The sequence below is a fragment of the Leguminivora glycinivorella genome, chromosome 16 (assembly GCF_023078275.1).
Source record: "Leguminivora glycinivorella isolate SPB_JAAS2020 chromosome 16, LegGlyc_1.1, whole genome shotgun sequence".
In the NCBI taxonomy this organism is placed as follows: Eukaryota; Metazoa; Arthropoda; class Insecta; order Lepidoptera; family Tortricidae; genus Leguminivora; species Leguminivora glycinivorella.
In genome coordinates, this window is record NC_062986.1 from 10,739,664 (window position 1) to 10,763,850 (window position 24,187).

Sequence of the window (24,187 nt, forward strand, 5' to 3'; positions counted from 1 at the left end):
CAATTCACATGCGTTGTTTTGTAGCTTTATTGTGAATAATAATTGAATTAAATTACTAAACTATTTTTTTTAACAACAATTATTTTTTAAAAGTACTTGAACATGCATAGTTTTCTAATATTTTTGGGTACCGGTTTTCGATGCAATGGAGCATCACTACGCACTATTGATATTGACAACTGTCAACCGAAAATAAAAAAAATACAGCGTAGTGGTGACGGTGACCTTAGTTTGATATAAAAATAAACATTAATTATTGAAGATTCCTTATGTACACACATTTGGCGTAGAGTTATCAATTGCAAAATGAACGAGTTATCATCGGGTCTTAAAGAACCCTTGGTTATTCGAATTTACTCGGTGTGGTGTTAATCTGTTGGCGTCCCCTTGTTTTTTATGTTGTTTGTGCATTTATAAACGATGGAAGGAGGCGAGACTGTTAAAGTGTCGGTAGTGATTGATCCTAAACCTAACATAATACCATGTTCGAACACATTTACCGCTGAGGAGTTGTGCATATTATTATGTAAACAGTACAAAATACCACCACTAACCCGTACTTTATTTGCGTTAAGAGTGAGAGGAAGAAATTACTTTCTCAAAGATAACACCCGCGTTTTATCAAGCACAAGAGATTATGAACTTAGGATTCGTTTTAAGGTCTGTACCATTCACCATGTAATTATTTCTTCATGAATAAATGAAATATTCCATTTTGCTAATTTTTATATTGAAAATAGTACTGCAAATACAAAAAAAATACATGTAGTTGTTAATGTTTGTTACAGGTGCCCAGAATAGGCCTTCTAATAACATTGGATGAAACTACATACGACTACTATTTTCAACAAGCAAGGAATGATGTTTATGAGAACAAGATACCTGAAGTCAAGTATCCTGAGCACAAGCCAGACTTGCTTGGCCTGGGCATTACTGACATGTAAGTTTTTTTTAATGTTTATACCCTTTCTACTTAGTCTGATATGATTGCAAAGTTGATAACAGTTAAATGTTTCTTTTTTATTCAAGTATATCATTAAAATTCAATTAACCTATGAATTTTCCGGTTAGAAATCAAAATCATCAAAAAATAATTGTTTATTAGTACAGTGAAACTTATGATTAGACATGATTGGTTACAATATTATAATTAAAGATAAAAACTGCTAAATGTTGAAAATGTAGATTGCGCAAAAGGCAATGACTGAATCGCAGGATGTCACTTTTCCTGGATTGTCGGTTAATAATTGAAATTAAAATAAATAAATGTTTATCATAGTATAAAACGTCATCCTAACCCTAAATTACAAGATGCTACCCAATGGGTGGTGGGTTCTAATCTAACACTATGAGGAATCCCAAAATTGCATGTATATGTGGGTTGGGGCCAACTTAGTTTTGGGAACCCCTGATTTATGAAAATGAAAATTAGATTTTTATCACACAACTTGCAAATACATTGTTTCTATTGTGTGCTTGCTGAAGGTTGCTTACTAATTAACACATCCTATAACTGTCCAAAGTTGTTCTGCTGACTTCTTAATTAGTATTGTTAATATAGAAATACAATTATTGTAGTATGAAGTATTGCATGATATTTTGAGGGTGTCATTTTAAAAATTTCATGAATAATGTAGTAAAATAATTGCTTTTGGGATTGAAGGCTTATTTTAAGTTAACAAAAGGCACTCAACGGAAATTGTGTATACTAAATAAACTTATTTTGATGCATCATAAATAGCATTTTGGAAACTGTAAGCAATGCTTTTTAGACTGTAGTGATATATTATTCAGACTAAAATAGATCTTTATACAGCAGTATATTTCTCCATGTGCTATGTTCTAGTAATATCAATTGATATCATTCTTGGGTTATCCTTAATTGGTTATTGTTGGTTGGTTGCTTTGAATAATCTAGGTTCAAAGACTGACAAGTTTTATTTTTATTATGATTTATATTTATGAGTATAATCTAGTAGGTATATTGTTTAATTTTATTTATAATTCTTTACATTATTTATTTTTATTAAATAAAATTATTGCTATCCTACAATTTTGTTATCTCTTAAGGCCACTGAGGTGAACAGTACAACTTGGATGTAGGACCAATATCCTATATATTAAAGGCTAATCCATAGGTTCCCAAACTTTTTTGGGCCACCGCCCACTTGGGTATCTAAACAAAATTTCAGCGCCCCCTATCATGAAATAGCTGAAATAAACGATGTATTTAGTCATTACTTTAAAAAATCATACATTAGTCTCACCCAACAACAACACAAAACCCAAAACGACTTAAAATACGTACTTAAGTACATGTAAAGCAGAACGAAATACATAGTTACGTTCAACTTTTTGAGAATGCTTTTATTGTCGCTTACAAATAAAACAAGTATACCTACATGACTAAACACTATTTATTTAATTTTTGCACTATTGTCTTTATTGAAAATATGAAGTTATCTACTGAGTTTATTGAACAATCAAGATTTCAATGTGAAGGATGTGCCTGATGCGATTTTGTTAATTTATTTATATCTGGTATCTGGTTGAATTTTCGTTAAAAATAGCCAAACCCATAATCCAGGGTACAGTTGAAGTGTTTTTTGGAGCCAGAAAAAATGAAAATGAAATATTTATTTTTCAAGTAGGCATATTACAATGCGCATATGAACGTCAAATAAAGCTACGCCGGCTCTAACCCTACGCCTCAGCCTCGAGAAGATTTCAGTCCCCCCTCAGTTGGGAGGGGGGTATCCACTATGGGACCGGCAAGAAACTCGGCGGGCAACTTCTTTTCAAAACATTACATCTTATAACTAACATGCATTAAATAACAAGATACAATTTAACCTGCAAAAGTATTCATCAAAGAATATGAACAGACTAGGTACTCTATGGAAATTAATTTCAATACATTATATTATTGCTTAATAATACGTCGTTCTTCTTCAGAGAAAACATATCAAATTGTCACAGAAGAAAAAGATAATATGAATCTCAATGTCATTAAATATGTAATTTACCTACACAACATAAAATATAAAATATTTGATGTGCTTTCTTATCTGAACTGTGTCCTCTATACATAATACAATTATTTTAATTGCTATTCGTTTTTTGTAGTTTCTGGTTCGGGCCATGCATGTTTGTCTGTCAAATAGTCCTCGACTCTGTAATAAGCCTTTAACATCAATGATTTTTTTAAGTAGTTCTTAAGAGCTGGGAGGGGTAATCTCAAAGCAGTGTCAGGTAACTTATTATAAAAATGAATGCATTGCCCAACAAATGACTTCTGTACTTTACGGACACGAAACTTCTTTATGGCAAGCTTATTTTTGTTTCTAGTGTTATAATTATGGATATCAGAATTCTTAGTGAAACAGTCTAAATTCTTAACAACATAAATTATACTATCATAAATGTATTGGGAAGCTACAGTTAAGATATTAATTTCTTTGAAGAGTTCTCTTACTGATTCACGTGTTCCTAAGTTGTAAATAGAACGAATGGCTCTCTTTTGTAATACAAAGATAGTCTGTATGTCAGCTGCTTTGCCCCAAACCAGAATACCGTATGACATTACACTGTGAAAATAACTATGATACACTAGGCTAGCTGTACTCCGAGCGAGCAGAACTCCTGATACCCCATTTTAAATTTCACTTTAATTTCTTCATTTGTAGTCAGTTCAATTAGTTCTTCTAAGTTAGGTGACTCTGCTGTATTCAACTGCGAGAATGGATTTGAAAGCCAACCCGGTATGTTCATTTCATTTTCACCTCATGGAAGTTAGCATGACGAATTTGTAAATGCTGACAATACATTAGTAATTCTTCCTTTGTGGCGGACACTGCTGCTAAGTTTGGAAAGTGAATATATTCGCCTCTACCTAAATTACGCTTGAACAGAAGGATTTTCCCCATAAAATACGAAAAAACTTCGTCTTTTTGTCAGCATGCATTTTAGTCAAATGCTCTTCTAACCAAGAGGGCTTCATTGCTTCATTTGAGAGTACCTTCTGGCAGATCAAGCACATGGGTAAAGTTTGGTTGGTGGGAGATGAAATAAAGCCATGTTTCAAATATTCAACACTATACTGGCGACATTTCTTCTTAGCCTCCGACATTGTCACAGCAAATCAAGTGCAACTTTATAATTATGTATTTACATTTAACACCAACAAAAGTTGTTCGAGTTCACTTGTAATCACAAAAACATTATTCAAAATGTTCAGTCGCTTTGTGGCAAAACTGGACAATTAAACTTATTACTATAACCACCATTAACACTCCTGAAAAATAACTTTATGCGCAGTAAAATTAATCTAGGATCCCCAACGATGAGCTCAACTAGAAAGACATGGATTTACTGATTGCAAATAAAGCTGTGCACTACGCGGTCCATGAGTAACGGTCACCCAGATGGGCCAGATGGCTTCGAGTTCTCGCGCCGATAAGGAGAATAAGGACCCGACAAAAGATAATTAGACAAAACAAAACAACCTAAGGTCATAAAACAATGTTTGCTAACGGCGGGCGCGGCTTATTGCATAATAATACAAATGCGCCGAGACAAACGACCCGATGGTGTTTAACAATAGGCTTTACAGTTATTATTTTAAGTTTTTTTTTCTTTATATACGGGATCGCCCCCTTGTGAGGGACGAACGCCCCCCAATTGCTTTCGAGCCCTCTACCGCCCCCCTGGAACTCCTCAGCGCCCACTGGGGGGCGGTATGGACCACTTTGGGAACCACTGGGCTAATCTTTGACATAGTCTTCTTACATCCAATATTGGATTAGATAATGTGAAAACATTCTTATTCCACTAACCAATTTGTATACAGGCACAGGGGTACAATAAAATAGGGGTTTAAAATTATACACATTTATCCCTAAGCCTCAATTTTCTGTACCTTAATATTTTTATAACAATAAAACATTCTCATATGATATAAAATGTTGCATGTTAACCATTTTATGATCTCATAATTAGATAAAAAACTTAATGTATTAGCACATGTCACAAAAATAATAAAGCTAAGTAACATGTCATCAAATAAATATTTTCCAAATTATTACCTCTTAACATGCTATCATATCATATATATGTAAAAGTTTGTATAGCAGTGTCAGATAAATATGTTATATTAATTTTATTAGGAAACATTTTATAATGTGACCTTCGGATCTGGGTATAAACATTTTATAGCCTTGTTTTTTAATTATAACTTAATCACTACTTTACTGCTCATGGGTATCAAGATATAATAACATGGGTTTTATGGTAAATAAGTGCTGTGTTCAAGACATGAGAACATATCCTCAGATGGCCTATATGTAATAAAACTAATAAATACCTTAGAACTATAACTAATCTATTGATAGACCCTGAATAAGTCATACTCAGAACCAACGTTTGTATGGTTTTTATAATTTATTTTGACTTTGTGTGAAATATATTCAGAAACAACTAGACAGTCAACTAGACTCAGATTAAAATTCTGGTTTTGGCCAGATTTACGTGTAAATAAGTACTACATACTAAGATTGATTTCAAATTTCGTTAGATAAAGCTCACACAAACATGGTTTGGTTTTCCCTTTTACCATTTGCATTTTAATTACAAGTAAGTACAAGATATAAATTAGATCACTCGGCACGTTTAGTGTTGCAGCGTGAGAATTCATGAAGTCACGTTCGCTATAAGAGTCGCGCGCGACATAGTAAGTCATGCTAATGCCATCAGTTTTGTCAGTCATAGTGTGTGTTGGCCCCTGATGTATTTTCCTAGTCTTCAGGTTCACATTCCACATTTTATTACGATGTGACGAGCCAACATAAAACAGCGTGTGTTCAGGTGCGGAGTTTTGTTATTGAGCGCATTAACATAAAAAAGTATTTCATACAGTATTGGTTGAGGATTTAATTTAAATTGTTACGGAGTTAAGTTTCAAGACTCAAGGGAGGGGGCATAAAGTATCGCGCTCACGCTTTTATGAGTTTCAGGGCATAGTTTGGGATATGTTGTCTTAAGGAGTACTGTAAAGGTAGTATTATGACTCAGGGTTTTGATAATAATCAAAACTTTTACCGACACAATGCAATAGTGTAAATACCTAAGTATTTAAACTATCTCACTCTAATAAAACATCAATCAGGCTAATCATAATAACATAAGACTAATCCTTATGCTCCCTTTGTTAATCACGACTACTTTAATACAATTAGTTAATGGATAAGGTTCCGCAACACAAAGCCGGTAATTACTTAATTTATTTACGAGAATATGTAAATTTCTCCCGTTACATTATTAGTGGATTAGTTTCTGGTAGGCACCTGTAAATTGATGCGATTCGTAACTAGTTTTTATTAACCTTATATGCTAAAGGTAATTACGAATTGGAGTTGAGTTTATTTAGGATAGGATCTAGCCTAGTTACCTGTACTTAGGTGTAATTTAGGCTCCAATACATACATAGAACTCGATTGCAAACTACAGATGGAGTGCGAAAAGATTTGCCTTCGTATTGTGACGGAAACGTACGAACGTGTCGTGCTATTTCAATCAGTCTCAGTACAAGATGTACTGAATTTGACTGAACTAGCATGACAAATACGAACGTTTCCGGAGAAATACGAAGGAAACCCTTTTCGCACTACATCTGTACTCGTAGTTATCATTGGCTTCTCATCAGTCCAAAGTTCCAAAAGCAATTGGTTTGGATTTCAAACGTTAATGCTACATTGCCAACCCTAGGAAGTGTATACTATCTGTAGGTAGACACGCGGATACGAAAAACTTGCGTCACGTCATTAGATAGTGAACGTGGTAAATAGAAACTAAAGTTAAGAACTCCGAAAAACTCCATCAAAAAATATTTTAGAGGTGCGATTTTCTTTGAAAAAGTCTGGGGAATTGTAAATCACTGCATTATTAACATTAAGATCAACGTAAGACAACATAATCAAGTATAGTGCGCTACTTAAGTTATAGGTGAAACGCGTGGAGAATATCCAAGGCGCGACGTATCCTGTTTAGCGACAGACACCGATATAATGGACCATAAAACGTAATTGCTTCAACGAGGAAACAATGGGGCCTTAATCACACACATTACAGACCTATTTTCATTGTTCGCTGGTTATTTGTTTAGGAAGTATTCAGTTAAACTGTAGTTATTATATCTGCTGAAAACTGAAAAGAAAAAGCGGTGGCGTGTCCGTAATTCTGATGTTATTACAGTCTTCGTTTACTACTAGTTGATTACATGTCATGTAATAGGTATAGAATTTCATAACTAGTTTAGGTGTAATAAGAAAAATCGGAGAGCACATTTCTAAACTTAATAGTTTCACAATTTATTTGATGATATTATAAGGGCAGACAGATCAGAGATAGGCGAAGATAACTAACTTTCATTCTTTCTGGTCCGTCCATTTATTTATTTTTATTAACATGTCACATAAACTCCTATAGACAAATTGGGATTCAATTTTCAACATGAATTAGGCACGAACACTGAAGTACTTACTATTTTTCTAATTCTTAAGAAAGTTCTAAGCTAAAAGATTAGTTAGCGTGACTAGTAATATGCCTACTTGAAAAATAAATTTTCATTTCATTTCATTTCATTTTTTAGTTATGCTAGTAGGTACTTGATTAAATTTTAGTAAGTAAAAGTTTTACAATGGTCTCTAAAGTTAGTTGATTAACTAATAGCACCGAGGCACAATAGACGTCTCGTTTTACCACTACAAAGTATTCTCTTTGTTCAAAAGTTTCAAAACTAAATAACTAGTAGCTTTACTAACTATGCTGAGGATTTATTGATAACGATCTGTCGCTTGCGGCATATAAATCAGGGATGTAACGGAAGTGCTTTTAACGGAAGCGGAAGCGGAAGCAGAAGTTTAGAATTTAGTTTAACGGAAGCAGAAGCGGAACCGGAACCAGAAGCGGAATTTATAGATGTTAAAAATGAAAAGAAAAATACCACATAGGTATTACATAAACCAAAAATAACTAAATTACCTAGAACTTTTAGGTGTTTATGAACTAAGAATTGGCTTGCAATATTAGTTATACAATCCAAAAATTAAAATCACCTTAGTTGTTTACTCACTAAAAATCACACAAGAATAATCAACCTTTTTTATGCCGTAAAATATTTTAGAAACGGAAAGAAAAGTTACCCGTTAGGTATAATACAATCCAAAACTAACCAGTTAAAGTTATATGCGTAATTGTTAGCACACAATTAAATTTTTAAATTAAATGAAGTGGTTCTAAAAGATGTAGGTAAGTAAATTGTATTTAATAAACAAAAGCTTGGCAGCTTTATCTTCCTGCAGTCTGCTTCTAAGGGGATCGTAGATATAAGCCCTGCACCACTGAATAGTTGTTCACTCGCTACAGAACTAGGTGGACAGGACAAAATATTGGCGCGAAAATCGAATGAAGCGATTGATACAGTGGAATCTCGATAACTCGAATCTCAAGGGAAAAGCAAAAAAAATCGAGTTAACGAGTTTTCGACTTAACAAGAACTTCGAGATACAGTGGTTTAACTGCTGGATTTTCTACTTACAAAGGCGCGATTTCTAGGTATGTTTTTCGATTTGTAGAGTAAGTTTTATATTACGTACCTATACTTATTAGGTACAGTATTATATAACAAATGACACATAAATGAATAATAATAATAAATAATAAATATTGGGAACACCTTACACAGATCAACTTAGCCCCAAACTAAGCAAAGCTTGTACTATGGGTGCTAAGCGACGATATACATACTTAAATAGATAAATACATACTTATATACATAGAAAACATCCATGACTCAGGAACAAATATCAGTGCTCATTACACAAATAAATGCCCTTACCGGGATTCGAACCCAGGACCGCGGCTTAGCAGGCAGGGTCACTACCGACTGAGCCAGACCGGTCGTCAAAATAAAGTCTAAAATGAAAGTTTCATTTTTGTACTCATATTTATTTATTTAATCTTCATTGAACAAACAACTTATGGTACAAAAGGTTTACTTTATTCCAAAAAGCATTCTCTGCTAGTCAACCTTTAGGCAAAAAAAGTATGTTGTAGTTAAGTAGTTAAGGTTGAATAAGTAGGTACTGACTACGATGAATAAGCTTCACGAGACATCATGTCCTGTTACTCCTGTGTCGACAAAGAAAAAACGTCAACATCTGTTAGAACGTTCGAATGTATTAAATGCACAATTGCACGTGTACAAGACAAAAACAATAGATTTGAAAGCCCTGAACCCGAACATTCATCGTAGATTTTATTGATATTATTTCTGGGAATTCCAAGTAAGACATCTTTTTATTTTACTTAGTACGACTTACAAAGTCTCCTTTTCGAAATTCGAGTTATAGAGTATAAGAATGTATTATGAATACTTCCTAGGGAATCAACATTTTGTTCGAGTTACAAAGTCTGAATAATTCGAGATACCGCGTATTTAGGGGTTCAGCGGAAGGGAATGGCATTTTTATTCGACTTACTGAGGATTTCGACTTAACAAGGTTCGAGTTATAGAGATTCCACTGTATTTAGTATCGCAAGATATGAGCGATCGGTCTTTGATGTACGCCGCTCATGTCCCACCGTCGCGCTAGGTTTCGACATCCGCTATAACTTCCGTTTGAAAAATAACAGAACCGGAACCGAAGCGGATGTGTAAAACAAAACGGAAGTTCCGCAGAAACGGAAGCAGAAGCAGAGCTCCGTTACATCCCTGATATAAATGGCATATTTGAATTAATTATTATTTATTCACGGTCGTAAGTTATCGTGTCATTTACATAATGGTTTTCGGCGAACTTAAGAGAAAATATTAATGACCCTGATTGCGATGTATTTATTTCAATAGTATCATGAGATTCATGAGTTGAAAAAGCAATAATGGAAACATTTAGGTACACCTAATAGATGATTACGTTATTTAATCTGATTGAAATGAAGGATACTAAAAATCTTGAGAGTATGAACCTAATAGGAGCTAATTATAATTAATCCAACCCAAAAAATGCCTTCGTTCAGATGCAAACATTGAAAACAGGATTTATTTGTTCAATTACAAACGATCGACTCGAAAATCTTTAGATAAAGGCGAAATGTTATTTTTGAAATAAAAAAGAGCTACAAATTGGGAATTAAGTTGTATTGACTACTGGTTTTCAATTCTATTGATAGAATTTAAATCGTCAATATTATCTCCATTGAACGAAATACACGAAATTGAGCAGACGAAAATCAGCTCCCAGTCTGGTACAGTCGACCAAAAATGTGGTTTACCACCCTACGGTTGAAGTTCGTTTGAACGTCATGAGACAACAAGGGCGATTTCCGCTTGCAATAATATTATGTCAGTGACAATTGCTCTGTCTATATTTGATATTTACGTCATGCCATGTGTCAAGTTAACCTTAGCGATCATTAGAGCTCACAGAAACTTTTGTCAAAACTGGTAGACCACTTCCTTGGCCCACTGTACACAAATAGGTACGACATCACATCATCTTCCTTGAGTTATCCCGGTATTCGCCACGGCTCATGGGAGCCTTTGACAACTGATCCCAAGATTTGGCGTAGGTACTAGTTTTACGAAAGCGACTGCCATCTGACCTTCCAACCGAAGGAAAACACAGTCATTTGTTCCCATTACCAAAAGACCCGAGTACCACAAATTTACGCCCGCGAAATACAATCCCAGTGCCATTTTCAAATTTAAATATCCATAGCTCTAGTCCATATACAAATATAATGTGCATCAAAATCTACAATAACCTACCAATAAGCATTAAAGAAGAAAAAATTGACAGTTCATTCAACAAGAAGCCTACGAAATACTTAATAGAGAATAGTTACTATAACATGAAGGAATTCTTTGAAAACTAAAATATATTACAACATCAAAATGTTCTCATAGCAATATAGGTATTAAGATTTATAAGATTATAGATATTAAGATTTTTAGTTATTAAGAACTATATTTGCAGTGCCCTTACAGGGTTCATAGCTGTGCTATACTGAAATATACCAACTTATGTACCTATGATAGCAATAAATAATTACTGATTACTAACTACTATAACGGTTCGGTTTCCTCACGATGTTTTCCTTCACCGAAAGTTAGCTACACAAATACGAGGTTTCCTAATTATAATTATATGTTTTTTTTTATTACAGGACACGAGCAGTCGTAGAAAAAAATATGACGCTGAAAGAAGTGGTAAAGAATTACAAGAAATTTATACCAAAAGTGATAGTGACGAAACATGGACCGTACCCGAAGAAATACGCACACGATTACCTTCCCAACCTAGTCTCCATCGGAAACAGTGCAAAGTAAGTAAATTATACTCAAACATTTGATATTCATGCCCTTAAAATAAGGCTTATCATTTATTTATTATCTTTTTTCCTTGCGTTATTCCACATAAGGCGAGGCATGTCCGTCGTCCGTCGCGAGGCAAAATGCCCGCGCGGCAAACGTTATTCGGCCTAACAAAACGTGCTTGCTGCTCGGCGTGTGTCTACACGGAACGCCTCGCGACGTGCTTTGCTCTGTGTGGACCTGGCTATCCCAGCATTTTGCCTCGATTCATGCTGAGAGCTTGGGTTCTCTGCTAACTAATCTATATAAATAAACAATCAATCATTAATCAAATAACATGCTATGCTAACTAATCTATAACAAGCATTGAGAAGCATTTCTCGATTATAAACTAATCAATCATTAATCAAATAACATATGAGAGTATTTATATTTCTTATAACGTATCTCCTCTCCTACTAGTAGTATGCCTGTAATAGCGATTATGTAAAATAACAAATAAGAAAATACGACGATGGCGACGACAAAGTCATGTAATGGAACACCAGTGTATAACATCACTTGAACCGCAACTCGGCGTATACTCGTACAATAAATAATAACAATCTTCAATTACTTACGATCGTAATTTTATTATCTTTGTACTTTGTAAGGCGTATGTGTTCGTCGTTGTGCCTATTAATAAGGTTAAGAGGAAAATTAACGCAGGATTTGAGTCGAACAATCTTAGTCGTTGTTACATCTTTGCTCTGATACTTTTGACCCTATAGCCATAAGTTATTCATCGACCTAAATTGTCCTATACAAAATGTTTCCCTTAGTGTTTAGTTTATGCAATTAATACGGAACTTAAAAATAACAAAATGTTTTACACAGTTGAAATGCGTTCTAATAATAATATATAAATAATTAATATAGGACATTCTTACACAGATTGACTAAGTCCCACGGTAAGCTCAGGAAGGCTTGAATTGTGGGTACTCAGACAAATATATATAATATACATAGAAAACATCCATGACTCAGGAACAAATATCTGTGCTCATCACACAAATAAATGCCTTTACCGGGCTTCGAACCCGGGACCGCGGCGTAGCAGGCAGGGTCACTACTGACGTACTTACTGACTAGGCCAGACCGGTCGTCAAATAATAATATCTTATCTTTCTCATAATGCTCAAATTCATTAGAAGGAATGCTGTTGTTTTAAAATAAGCTTTACGTAGACCCCATGTCACCATATTTTACATTTAACGCACATCTTATTGAATGAATACGTCATATTCGAAAGCACTGGGTTTTGAGGCCAACTGGGATTAGTATCCATATCTCAACAGAGCTCAACAAGGATGCGAAGTGTTGGTCGGCAGACTCGGCAAAGCGTATGTAACCTTAGGAGTTGCAGACGTTCATAGTTTACGGATATTGCTTACAGTCAGGCATAGTTTGATACTAATAGGTAAATTAAACAATTGGAGCGGTTGTTTCAAATATACTGCATCAAGTTATATGTGAACCATATGTAGACTATCTATGTGCTTTCCACTCAACTGCAAGCTCTTTCAATCCTATGATGCATTTTACCATTTTATCATTATCCACGTGGATAAAGTATTCGTCACGTTCTGGCAAATATGTCAGTGTGAGAGTGACAGATGTCTTATCCACGTTCATAAGTGATAAAATTGGAAGCGTAAATAGCTCTGCTGTTCCAGTATAACTGGCTAATGTAAATCTCAAGTGAACTCCAAGTGAACTGTCGACAATGATTGTTTATTGTCCTCCTACGTCCGATCAATCGTGAGGCTAAGTGCGCCGTAAGTGGCGCAGAGTTATATTACACGTACTGTGCTGTTCACAAAGGTTAGCGACCTCATCGCTAAGGGCAGACCAGACTCAAAACGTTGTGCGCATATATGTGTATAAAAGTAGCGAATGACACGATTCCGGCTATTATTATAAGAAAACACTATTAAATAAATGAATGATACTCAGATCAGAATCTCACACGATAGATCGGCCTATACAGCAAAGTTACATTGTATACTCGGAACTACGATTTAGCCTAGTAAGAACCTTTGATATAGGAAATTAAGTAGAATTTCAATTCTTTAATTGTTTATTCAAATAAACTAAATGTACCTATCCCAAATTATTATTGAAGAAGCTTACAAATTAAAACATACGATATTCGGGACCTTACGAGGATCGTAAAATTGATTCGATTCCGAGGTTGTACGTACAAATATGTACATATGGTATTAGATCATTATGATTTCTTATAATATTTACGAGCATATTACATACATATTCATAACAAAATAGCACATGAAACTTCTCAAGTTTCAGTGCCACTCTTGGCAAATACGAGCATATTCATAACAAAATAGTTAAATATTCCTATTATGTTTAAATTAATAATAACATAGGTACTTTGTGGCGTTGGAAAATGTTTGACGCGATGTTTCATTATTTTCATATCATATCTTAGTTTGGACATAAAGTGACAACTTTAAATTCGGATAAATCCACTCTACCCTCTTACGACATTTCTGACCTTACTAACTTTTCGTATTATCAAAATGCCATCACTGAACTGTCTTTTAATCGATTTAAACATTATGTAAAGCGTATACTGATCTCTAAAGCCTACTACAGCACACAAGACTACATGAATGATGAAACACCGTGGGATACAAGTATTGTTGAAAACCATTAATTATATAGCTTATTAATGATGATAATTATTGATAATTCAATGTATTTTTATACAATTTTTTTGACATTTAGAATTTATTCTAGAAGTTTTTATACTAGTATTTTTTTATACAATTTAGATTGATATCATTTTATTAAATCAATGTAGTTTTAAAACAATATTGTTTATTGCACCAATAAATTGCTCTGATATTTAGAATAAGATGAATATTGTACACTGTTGACAATTTAAAAGTGCTTATTGTAAGCCTATTTGAATAAAGAATATTTTGATTGATTGATTGATTGATTGAATGGCAAATTCTGACACGAATCTACTGTACATATATCATATTATTTCCAGCCACGTAAAGAAGTTATACCTCCAACATCTGTACGGTTTGGCGCCTAACTACCTGGCGGAGGAGTTTAACGACGTGCTGTGGCGGAATGGCAACGACACGGTCCCCGTCCGCATCGTCGTCACGCCCTTCCACCCGCATGAGCCGGGCATCAGGCTCTACAACACTGTTACTAGGAAGGTAGGTGTAGTATGTTGTGTCTGAAGTTATACCTCCAACATCTGTACGGCTTGGCGCCCAACTACCTGGCGGAGGAGTTCAACGACGTGCTGTGGCGGAACGGCAACGACACGGTGCCCGTCCGCATCGTCGTCACGCCCTTCCACCCGCATGAGCCGGGCATCAGGCTCTACAACACTGTTACTAGGAAGGTAGGTGTAGTATGTTGTGTCTGAAAACACCTCTAACATCTGTATGGCTTGGTGCTGAAGTACCCTGCAGAAGAGTTCGACATCTATGGTCCAATGGCATCGTCACATAATGGCGCATCATCACCACTTTCAACCCTCACGAGCCGGGCATCAGGTTCTACTAGAAATGTGAGCTTACCTTGGCATCAAGGTCTGTACTGTTACTAGAGAGATACTCTTGCCCTACTGGGAACATTTTTGTCCCCTCAGTCTCTATTCTAGGGGTCCATCTTTATTATTTAAGGGTTCCTAAACTAATTTTAGTCACGCCTCCCTGCCGTCAAAAATGAAATGTCCCATATTCAGAGTGACGGTAAAGACAAAAATTTAAAAGGCTTTAGGATGATTTATTTTATCAAAGATGTGATAGTTTTAGATGAGCGCACGAATTTATTGACATGTGAGTTTATTCAGGTGTTCTGTGAGCATCATAAATTCATTCATCTTGTGTTTTGGCTGTGATTTCGGTAACGCTCGCCAAGAAAATGTAAAAAACGTAATATTTGTTCCTTTCCTTCCAAGAGTTTCATGTTTTGAAGTTCTTATGCATAAAAAATTTGGATGTTATATCGACAATGGTGACAATGGTATCGACTATGATATCCTGTATGTTAATTATGTTATTATAATCAAAATTTAATTTCAGTGGTTCCACATGTGCTCGATAGAAGAATTAATTTATTTGACGCGAAACGGCGACCTTTGGTTAGAAGTTTCGAGAAGAGGAACTCCATTATTTTTCAAATTTAAGACTGAGGAGCAGTTGTCATCGTTCATCTCTGTCTGTGACGGTTACTATAGGTGAGTTGTATAAATTTTATGTACATATAAACCATGAGAAACTCTGAAATAGATAACAATGAAATAAATGAAACAAAAAGCGACCTAGTCCACCAGTGGCCAAGAATTGAACCACGGTCTTCAGCTTACGCGGCTAACATCATTACCGCCGTGGTACCCGTCTAACATATTATTTTAGTGTATGTTAACTTTGAAAGCCTTTGAATTTATTTTATTCTGAAATTTCAGGTTGATGGTGAAATGGATTTTCAATTTATCTAAAGACGACGAGACACCGTCTCTGAAAGAGTTACAAAGAATCAAGTGCCACGGACCCGTTGGGTGAGTACTCATGTCATTTTATAACTCTAGTTATTTACTTAATTTATTGTACAAATGTGTTAAAGTAAAAAGTACCACATTGTCGCTTACCATAAGATTTCATTACCTGATGAGTGTTATTTTCTTTATACTAAGTCCTTATTTTGATACTGACGTACAAATTGAATTGTGTCGACATTGCATACTTCAATACTTCTTAATGCCCCATCTACCGTATGTGTACTATGTGTCCTTTATTTGTTTCAGCGGAGCGTTTTCTTATCGAAAGTTAGAAGAGAAGAGAGCTAAAAAACACGGCAGTTATATTTTAAGACAATGTCAGGACGACTACAACCTATACTATTTAGATGTTTGTACAAAAAATAGGTAACTAACTTTTTATATAAAAAATCTTTTATTGATCCAGAAAAGGTGATCAAACAACTTTTTACTTGTAGAACGAACTATGGTAAACACCAAAGGCAGATAGATAGTCAAATATGTGTACTAAAGGCCAGACTGTTAAGTACATATTATAATTATCTTTACATAATTATGGTCTAGTACATAATTGGCTTCTGAAAAAAGTACTGCCTTAAAATGTCTGTCTTAACTGATCATAAAAATGAATATTTTCAGCACGACAGAAACGTATCGAATAGAATACCATGGCCACTGTTACACATTCAATGAGCAGGAGTTTCACGGCATCGAGAAAATCATTGAGTACCACCAGAATCCCGACGGCAGGATATTCCTGAACGAGTGTATACCGCCCTCGGAGTATGGTAAGTACATACTTGTATTCAGTATTCATACCTGTTTAACAGAGGGGTAGGCAGTAGAGGGATGTAACGGATTTCCATTTGCCACGATCCTCACAAACCACTTTCGCTTTACTCGATTTAAAAACGTTTCTCAAACACGCTTGTAGGTAAAATAAAAGGTCCGCCTAGGTCTTCCCCTTCCAACTGATCTTTCCTCTCTTTTTTAGGTTTCCGTAGTCTAGGAACCCTTATAGTTTCGCCATGTCTGTGTGTCCGTCCGCCCGTCCGCGGATAATCTCAGTGACCGTTAGTACTAGAAAGCTGAAATTTGGTACCAATATGTATATCAATCACGCCGACAAAGTGCAAAAATAAAAAGTGGAAAAACATGTTTTATTAGGGTACCCCCCCCCTACACGTAAAGTGGGGAGTGATTTTTTTTTCATTGCAATCCTAACGTGTAGTAGAACTTTATAAAGACTTTCTAGGAAAATTGTTTTGAACTTGATAGGTTCAGTAGTTTTTGAGAAAAATACGGAACCCTACACTGAGCGTGGCCCGACACGCTCTTGGCCGGTTTTTTCATACTTATGCCCTATGCCTTAACCATCTTAATACTGTCAATAAATCTTCATCCACTCCGCTCATAGCGCCTATCTAAAGGCGTATCTAGTATTCACTGCCTTCGGCTGAGGTTTTGGTAGTTCAGTTGGCTAGATTCGCGAGTTAGAACCTCATACGAGACACTGGATTATTCCACTTTTCATTTATTCCAACATTGTTGTATAGCAATAGGACTTTTCCTAATAGAAGTTAGTAACAAAATCATTGAGTGTACAAGTGCATAAGATCCTTGTATTATTAATCCCAAAACTATTTTCCCTTTTTTCAGACAAATCACAGTTGCTACTCTGTGGAGAGCCACAAAAGAAGGGTGTGAGAATTGACCAGGCAGAGTTACAGGAGATACTGAAAGATAACAAGAGCCCCCGTTGCTTGCCAAGTAAAGACATATTGATCTATACTGGTAAGTACTGAGACCACTCATACTCATTACCCCTTTGACCGTAAAAACTTCACCTGATGGCTACGGCTCAATATCAACGTTCGTGAATTCTTAGAAAGCCGGGTCCACACTTGCCGCACGCCTCGCGAGGCACTATTTTGAACAGCTAACCGAGGGCCGCCATCTTGCCGGGCAATTGCTCGGGCGAGGCATACGTTCGGCATAGGCATAGGTTAAGAGGGCTTTCGTGTGAAAAACAGTGAAATCGCAACCGAGCGCTTGATCATACCGTGTGTGGTATCAAATTAAAGGGCTTTGCGAGTAGTTTACAAATATATATCACATTATAGGACTTTTTCTACTTGGTCTAACAAAATATGAGAAAATGTCCAAAAGTGGTAATAATTGTACCGGTGAAGGCTCGTTTTCAAAAAATTGCCAAAAATAAATAATAGCAATTTTAATCACTAAGGCATAACAGCAATTTAAGTAAATGTTGCAGATTAATTAGGTACAAAAACTACTTCGATGTGATGTTGATTTTCAAAGAAATTGTCACTCAATTTTAGGTAATTTCTGAAAAATATTAAATTCGTCTTAGCCTCGTTTACTCTTTTTCAAAACCTTATAATAAAAATGTAGTCTGAGATGATTGTAGTACAGGATATACGAATTATAAATTTACCTGTTTTAGTATTCAAAATTGTCCAAATTTTACAAATAAGATCGACTAATTCAGCTCTATACGTGAGTTTTTCTAAATGTGCATTAGAGAAAAATTCATAATTAATTTAGTGAGTTAGTTTTCAAAAATCCAGTCTTATAAAAATCAAGATAAGAAGATGCTCTAACTGAAACTTGAATTAAATAAATCTATTGGATAACGGAAAGTGTAGTATTTCACCGACTAAAACTATCAATTTTACAATCTTTTGACGTTTTTTTTGAAAGCACCCTTAAAAACGACGCGCTACACACCATAACGGCCCAGCCACAACATTGGTCTAAGCGCGACAGCGGTGAGCGGCAGCCATACGTGCGAATGAAAAGTCCCATCGCTGTGTCTCGCTCCAATGTATGGCCGCCGCTCACCGCTGTCGCGCTTAGACCAATGTCGTGGCTGGCCCCTAAGCGTTGGTTTGAGTAGCTTTGAGCAGCGCCTGTGTCCAAGCAATATCATGTTACCGAATAAATCTAATAAAATTTTGCGATTGGTAATTTGCACACAGTCTCACATCACTCAATACGTTCAGTCATACGAGGGCGGGATGATAAATAACTAGCCTAATAAATAAAAGGGTATAAAAGTGTAAAAAAAAATATTTTATTTTTCGACGTAGTCTCCTTGTAGCTCAATGCACTTATTCCATCTTCGTTCTAAAGCTGCAATGCCCTCCTTAAAATGACTTCTTTCGAGGCCTGCAAAATACTCCTCTACAGCGGCTATGACGTCATCATTGGAGGCAAACTTCTGTCCACCCAAAAAAGTTTTGAGCTTAGGGAATAGGTGAAAGTCTGACGGTGCGAGATCAGGCGAATAAGGCGGATGGGGCAACAAATCGTACTTGAGTTCGTTGATTTTTGCCATAGCTTTAACACATGTGTGAACCCTGGCGTTGTCTTGATGAAAAATTATTTTTTTCTTGGATAAGCCTGGTCGTTTTTGCTGAATACTTTCATGAAGCTTATCTAAAAGATTTGCGTAGTATTCTCCATTTATAGTTTGACCTTTGGGAAGGTAATCTATCATTAAAATTCCATTTGCATCCCAAAAGACGGAAGCCATCACTTTTCCAGCTGACTTTACAGACATAGCCTTTTTAGGAGCTGAACACCCAGATTCTGTCCACTGTTTTGATTGGATTTTTGATTCTGGCGTGTAGTGGTGAACCCACGTTTCATCGGTTGTAACAAATCGACGCAAAAAATCTGCTTTATTCCCTTGAAAACGACTCAAACATTCCTTCGAATTTTGCACCCGAATTCTTTTTTGATCGTGTGTAAGCAATCGCGGCACCCAACGGGCGGATAACTTTTTCATGTTTAATTTTTCACTCAGGATATGATGTACCCGTTCTTTTGACATACCTGTAGTGTCAGCTATTTCAGATAGCTTTAATCGCCGATCGGCCAAAACCAAGTCATGTACTTTGGAGACCATTTCCGGACTCGTAACGGTTTTCGGCCGTCCAGGGCGGGCTTCGTCTTCGACACTTGTACGACCGCGTTTAAATTCAGCCACCCAGTTTTTTACGGTGGCGTAAGAAAGTGCACATTCACCCAAAACATTCTTTAACTCTTCATGTATATCCATCCCCTTCATACCCTTCATATAAAGAAACTTTATCACAACTCTTTGTTCATTTTTGTCCATGTTGAAAACAAGCGACACAATAAATTTTCAAATAATAGAAAAATAATAAAATATCCGCGCCAACAAATTCAAATTTCGAACACAGATAGCCAGAGACACGGTAATAAAAATGAGGCAGTTTTTTTTTTAATTCTAACTTTTTCAATGGCTAAGGCTAGTTACATATCATCCCGCCCTCGTATAAATTCAGTCTGTACGATAAAATATTATTTTTTCAGGTTCTGAAAAACTAGGTTCGGAAGGTTTAACGGCGACGTTCAAAGCGCTATGGAGGCTCGATGAAACTAAGAAGCTAGTAGTAGCATTCAAAACGTTACAAAAGGAGAAAACTAATGACTACTTAAAGGTACAACATTTTTTGGTTGCTTGAAACAAACTTTTGATCCTAGAATCGATTAGCATCAAAGGAAAAGTTTGCCCTCATGGGTCAATACCCATCATCAAAATACATAGTATGTGTTGCGGTACCGTAAAACGAGGTGGCTTTGAAACGCAGGGACTTTGAAAAAAAATGTTTTACTAAAACTGTTCGTGTACAGAAAACCTCGAGTAAACTTACAGTATGGCGTAAGTTTACTCGAGGTTTTCTGTACACGAACAGTTTTAGTAAATATTGAATAATGTTAATTTTAAGGCTGTTCAAGTATCATCAAAGTAACTCCAAATTTTCATAAAGCCACTCCGGTTCACCGTATATTAAAATGCATAATATTAAGCTGTATAATCGTTGCAGGACTTCATCGAGCTAGCGAGCAAATGGGCGTGCGTGCAATCCACCTCCATCGTGCGTTTGTACGGGATCACGCTGAGCTCGCCCACTGCCATGGTGCTGGAATATCTGCCATACGGACCCTTCGATGACTACCTCAGGTATACTTTTATTTATGTAAGCTGACTAGCTTTTTACCCACGGCTTTGCTCGCGTTAAATACGAAAATTGAGGAATATTCCATACAAACTCCCACCCCCCATTTTAGGGAAGTAAGGCGTTAGACAGAGACAAAAAGTAGCCTATGTCACTCTTCACCCCTCCAACTACATCCACTTCAATACGTCGTTCCGTTTTGCCGTCAAAGACGGTCAAACAAACAGACACACACACACTTTCCCATTTATAATATTAGTATGGATATAGTAATATAGTAAAATATCGATCCTCCTGATAAACATGAATAATCAACTGTGGTCCGTTAGATCCTTATTGATATCTCAAGTTAGCGATAGTATCATCGTCTAGTCACTGCTGTAGTGTCTCCCGACCTAGCCGAAGTGACAATGGTTGATGCAGACGCCGATTGAATCGCAGCCTGGCTCTGTCGCGCCAATACGGAAGAGCGATAGAGATGTCTAGGAACGATTACAATATTATCGTAAGCGTTTCTGCATTTGGCAACGTACCCTGAAATGGTGTCTCCTCATGGCTGTGCTAACCTTACGCCGAACAGCCCTACATCTGGCTAAACTCTAGTGTAGAGTATTTTACTTTGTAAAGTCTAAAACTAAAACTTATTATACTTTTTAACAGGGAGCACGGATCGTCAGTGTCGGTCCTAATGTTGAAGAAGGTGTCGGCGACGCTCGCACGCGCGTTATGGGACCTGAGTGAGGCGGGTGTAGTGCACGGCTGCGTGCGCTGCTCGCGGCTGCTGGTCGCCGCGCGCGACTCGCGCCTGCAGGTCAAGCTCGCCGGCCCGTCGCTGCGCCGCTACACGCCGCACGAGTAAGTTCCAATAAGCTGGTGACGCTAACGGCCAGGTCGCGACGATGGTCGGCGACCGGCGGCAGCGGCAAAGGATAAGCCACAAAAACAACAACCCAGCGACGCGTGAGGCATGCCATGACCCTTGCCGCCTAGCGATATCGCGCACGAGTTTTACGGGCCTACCATACGCTTAATAATGCCATGTTGTAGAAACAGTCTTGAGTATGTATGTTGAAATCAACAGCATCGATGACCCTGCAGGATGCGTGAATGAAATGAATGATATGGTTGGGCCATTTTTTTTTCAAAGTTGTCCACCCCACTTTTTTGAATTTAAATTATTTATGTGGTTTCGACTCAAAATCGCGAGCTCTAATGGAAGTCTTGGGATTTTTTTTCTCCTATCAGGATCGAAAGATTTCGCGATTCTGAGTATGAGTCGCGTAAAAAATAGCCATGTTACAAAAAAAGTGGGGTGGACACTGGACAACTTGAAAAAAAAATGGCTCGGTTGAATGAATCAACGTTATACGACTAAACATTTTTTTTAACAGTGTGCACTGGATCCCTGTGGAGTTGCACTCGGACATGAGCCTGGCGCGGCGCTCAGTAGCTGCAGACATCTGGGCGTTCGCCACTACTCTTTGGGAGGTGTTTTCCTACGGCCAGTCGCCCACCGACACTAATCCTATCCTCACGGCAAGGGTGAGTTGTAAACAATAGTTGCCTGCAGCAAACAATATAGCAGAATTAGGACATCAAGAAGTAGGAAATTACATTGCACTCTTGTGGATAAAATGCAAATTGCTCATCTGTTCATCATATCAGCCCCTTATCGTCCACTGCTGAGCATAGGCCTCTCTTCGAAGAATCAAGAAAGCCTTGACCAGTTGGTGTGCCTTGATCAACCTTGATCGTGGCTACATCGATGTCTAATGGATTGGAGAGAGAGGAAGATCGTGTAGTAAAATTTACAGTTTGAAGCACGGCAGAGTGACACTATTTCATGCTATAAATTCGGGACTATCAAACCAGGCGTGCTGTCTTGGTAAATAAAAATAATAATTATTTAGCTTCGCCTAAAACGGCGCTCTCTCTTGGTGATTTATTTTATTTCTTTAGATAAATGATTGAATTTTTATTTGAATCCAGAGTTACGAGGTGGGCGAGCGACTGATGAGGCCCGCGCGGTGTCCGAGCGAGGTGTGGGCGCTGCTGCGGCCGTGCTGGCAGCCCGACCCGCCGCGCCCGCAGGCCATCATGCGAGACATCAACCACATGCTACATGCTGGTAAGATTATTGTATCCCATCTCAGGCCGTAAGGACTACATTCAAGGATTTGTAGCGTACGCGTTGTAGCGTATGTACATCATTACATCAAGTACAAACGTGATAGGCAATTAGACACCTCACGCAGGTGTTTTAAGCTGTTCTACAGGTGTTGTACAGTTTGGATAAAAGGTGATAATGTTCGACCCGCGTGTGTCTTTAAAAAATGTGTACAAAAGAGAACTTAAAGTGTTATGTCGTACAGGTGCCTCGTAAAAATCGAAGAAGATCGTACGCGAAGAAGTGTCTTTTCATGCAATCAGTATTTGCATGTGTAAAGTCTTAAATTTATTAGAAAAGTAATGAGAGTTGTAGTTATACTAGTGACTTTTTTCGCAGAATACGTACCTGTACACCAATATGAAGAACCAAAGATTTCTCTAGATAACAACATGGATCACGCTGATACAGTTTCCAGTAAGTTATTTGAGAAAAACAAGCCTATTAAATTGTTTTTTTTTTTTAATAATGTCAAGTACTTGATAATTTATTCACTTTTATTTTCAAGTTGATCAATGACAGAAAATGACATGGAAGTTTATTTTTAGGTGACAGATTCATTCCGAGCGAAAGCGACGCGGGTAGCAACAAATCGTTGATATCAGAGGACAGCAGCGTGCAGTCTATGAACGGGACGCTGTCCGAACAGTACAATAATTCGGTAAGTGTAAACATGGTATGTTTGTATAGCTTTTAACTTTTAATTCGATTTTTTATTTCTACTTTGGAAGTTTGGATAATGTGAAACAATAATTATGATGATTGTTTTAAAAGATTTTTCACTATTTTTACTAGCCTATAATGGCGTCCACTACTGGGCAAAGGTCCCTTGACCTCCATGACTCGGATGTAACCGGGGTTTAGTGTCTCTTCCGGACAGTTAGTGGGGAAGGTGTCTAAGTTTCACTTATGTATAATAAAACAGAGTGATCCGTTGAAGGAAAAATATAGTCACTCAGCGATAAAAACTTGTTCTAATTTTTTTACGAAAAACAATTCTCAAAACGAAAAGTGGTATTTCGACAGCACTTTTAACCCTTTGACCGCCAAGAACGCCTCAGGGCGTC

General features: G+C 36.8%; 1 protein-coding gene across 1 annotated transcript in view; it reads left to right on the forward strand.

Moving 5' to 3' along the window:
• Nucleotides 1-220: 220 nt before the first annotated feature.
• LOC125234444 (tyrosine-protein kinase hopscotch) overlaps nt 221-24,187 on the forward strand; it is a 29,837-nt gene continuing 5,870 nt past the window's right edge. Inside the window, exons 1-16 of the mRNA XM_048140688.1 lie at nt 221-660; nt 789-940; nt 11,224-11,382; nt 14,433-14,610; nt 15,487-15,641; nt 15,870-15,962; nt 16,209-16,328; nt 16,581-16,729; nt 17,601-17,735; nt 20,307-20,434; nt 20,822-20,958; nt 21,614-21,808; nt 22,345-22,495; nt 22,943-23,081; nt 23,460-23,537; nt 23,669-23,781. Coding sequence (XP_047996645.1) covers nt 421-660; nt 789-940; nt 11,224-11,382; nt 14,433-14,610; nt 15,487-15,641; nt 15,870-15,962; nt 16,209-16,328; nt 16,581-16,729; nt 17,601-17,735; nt 20,307-20,434; nt 20,822-20,958; nt 21,614-21,808; nt 22,345-22,495; nt 22,943-23,081; nt 23,460-23,537; nt 23,669-23,781 — 2,322 coding nt within the window. The 5' untranslated portion in view covers nt 221-420. The remainder of the gene's footprint in view (nt 661-788; nt 941-11,223; nt 11,383-14,432; nt 14,611-15,486; nt 15,642-15,869; nt 15,963-16,208; nt 16,329-16,580; nt 16,730-17,600; nt 17,736-20,306; nt 20,435-20,821; nt 20,959-21,613; nt 21,809-22,344; nt 22,496-22,942; nt 23,082-23,459; nt 23,538-23,668; nt 23,782-24,187) is intronic.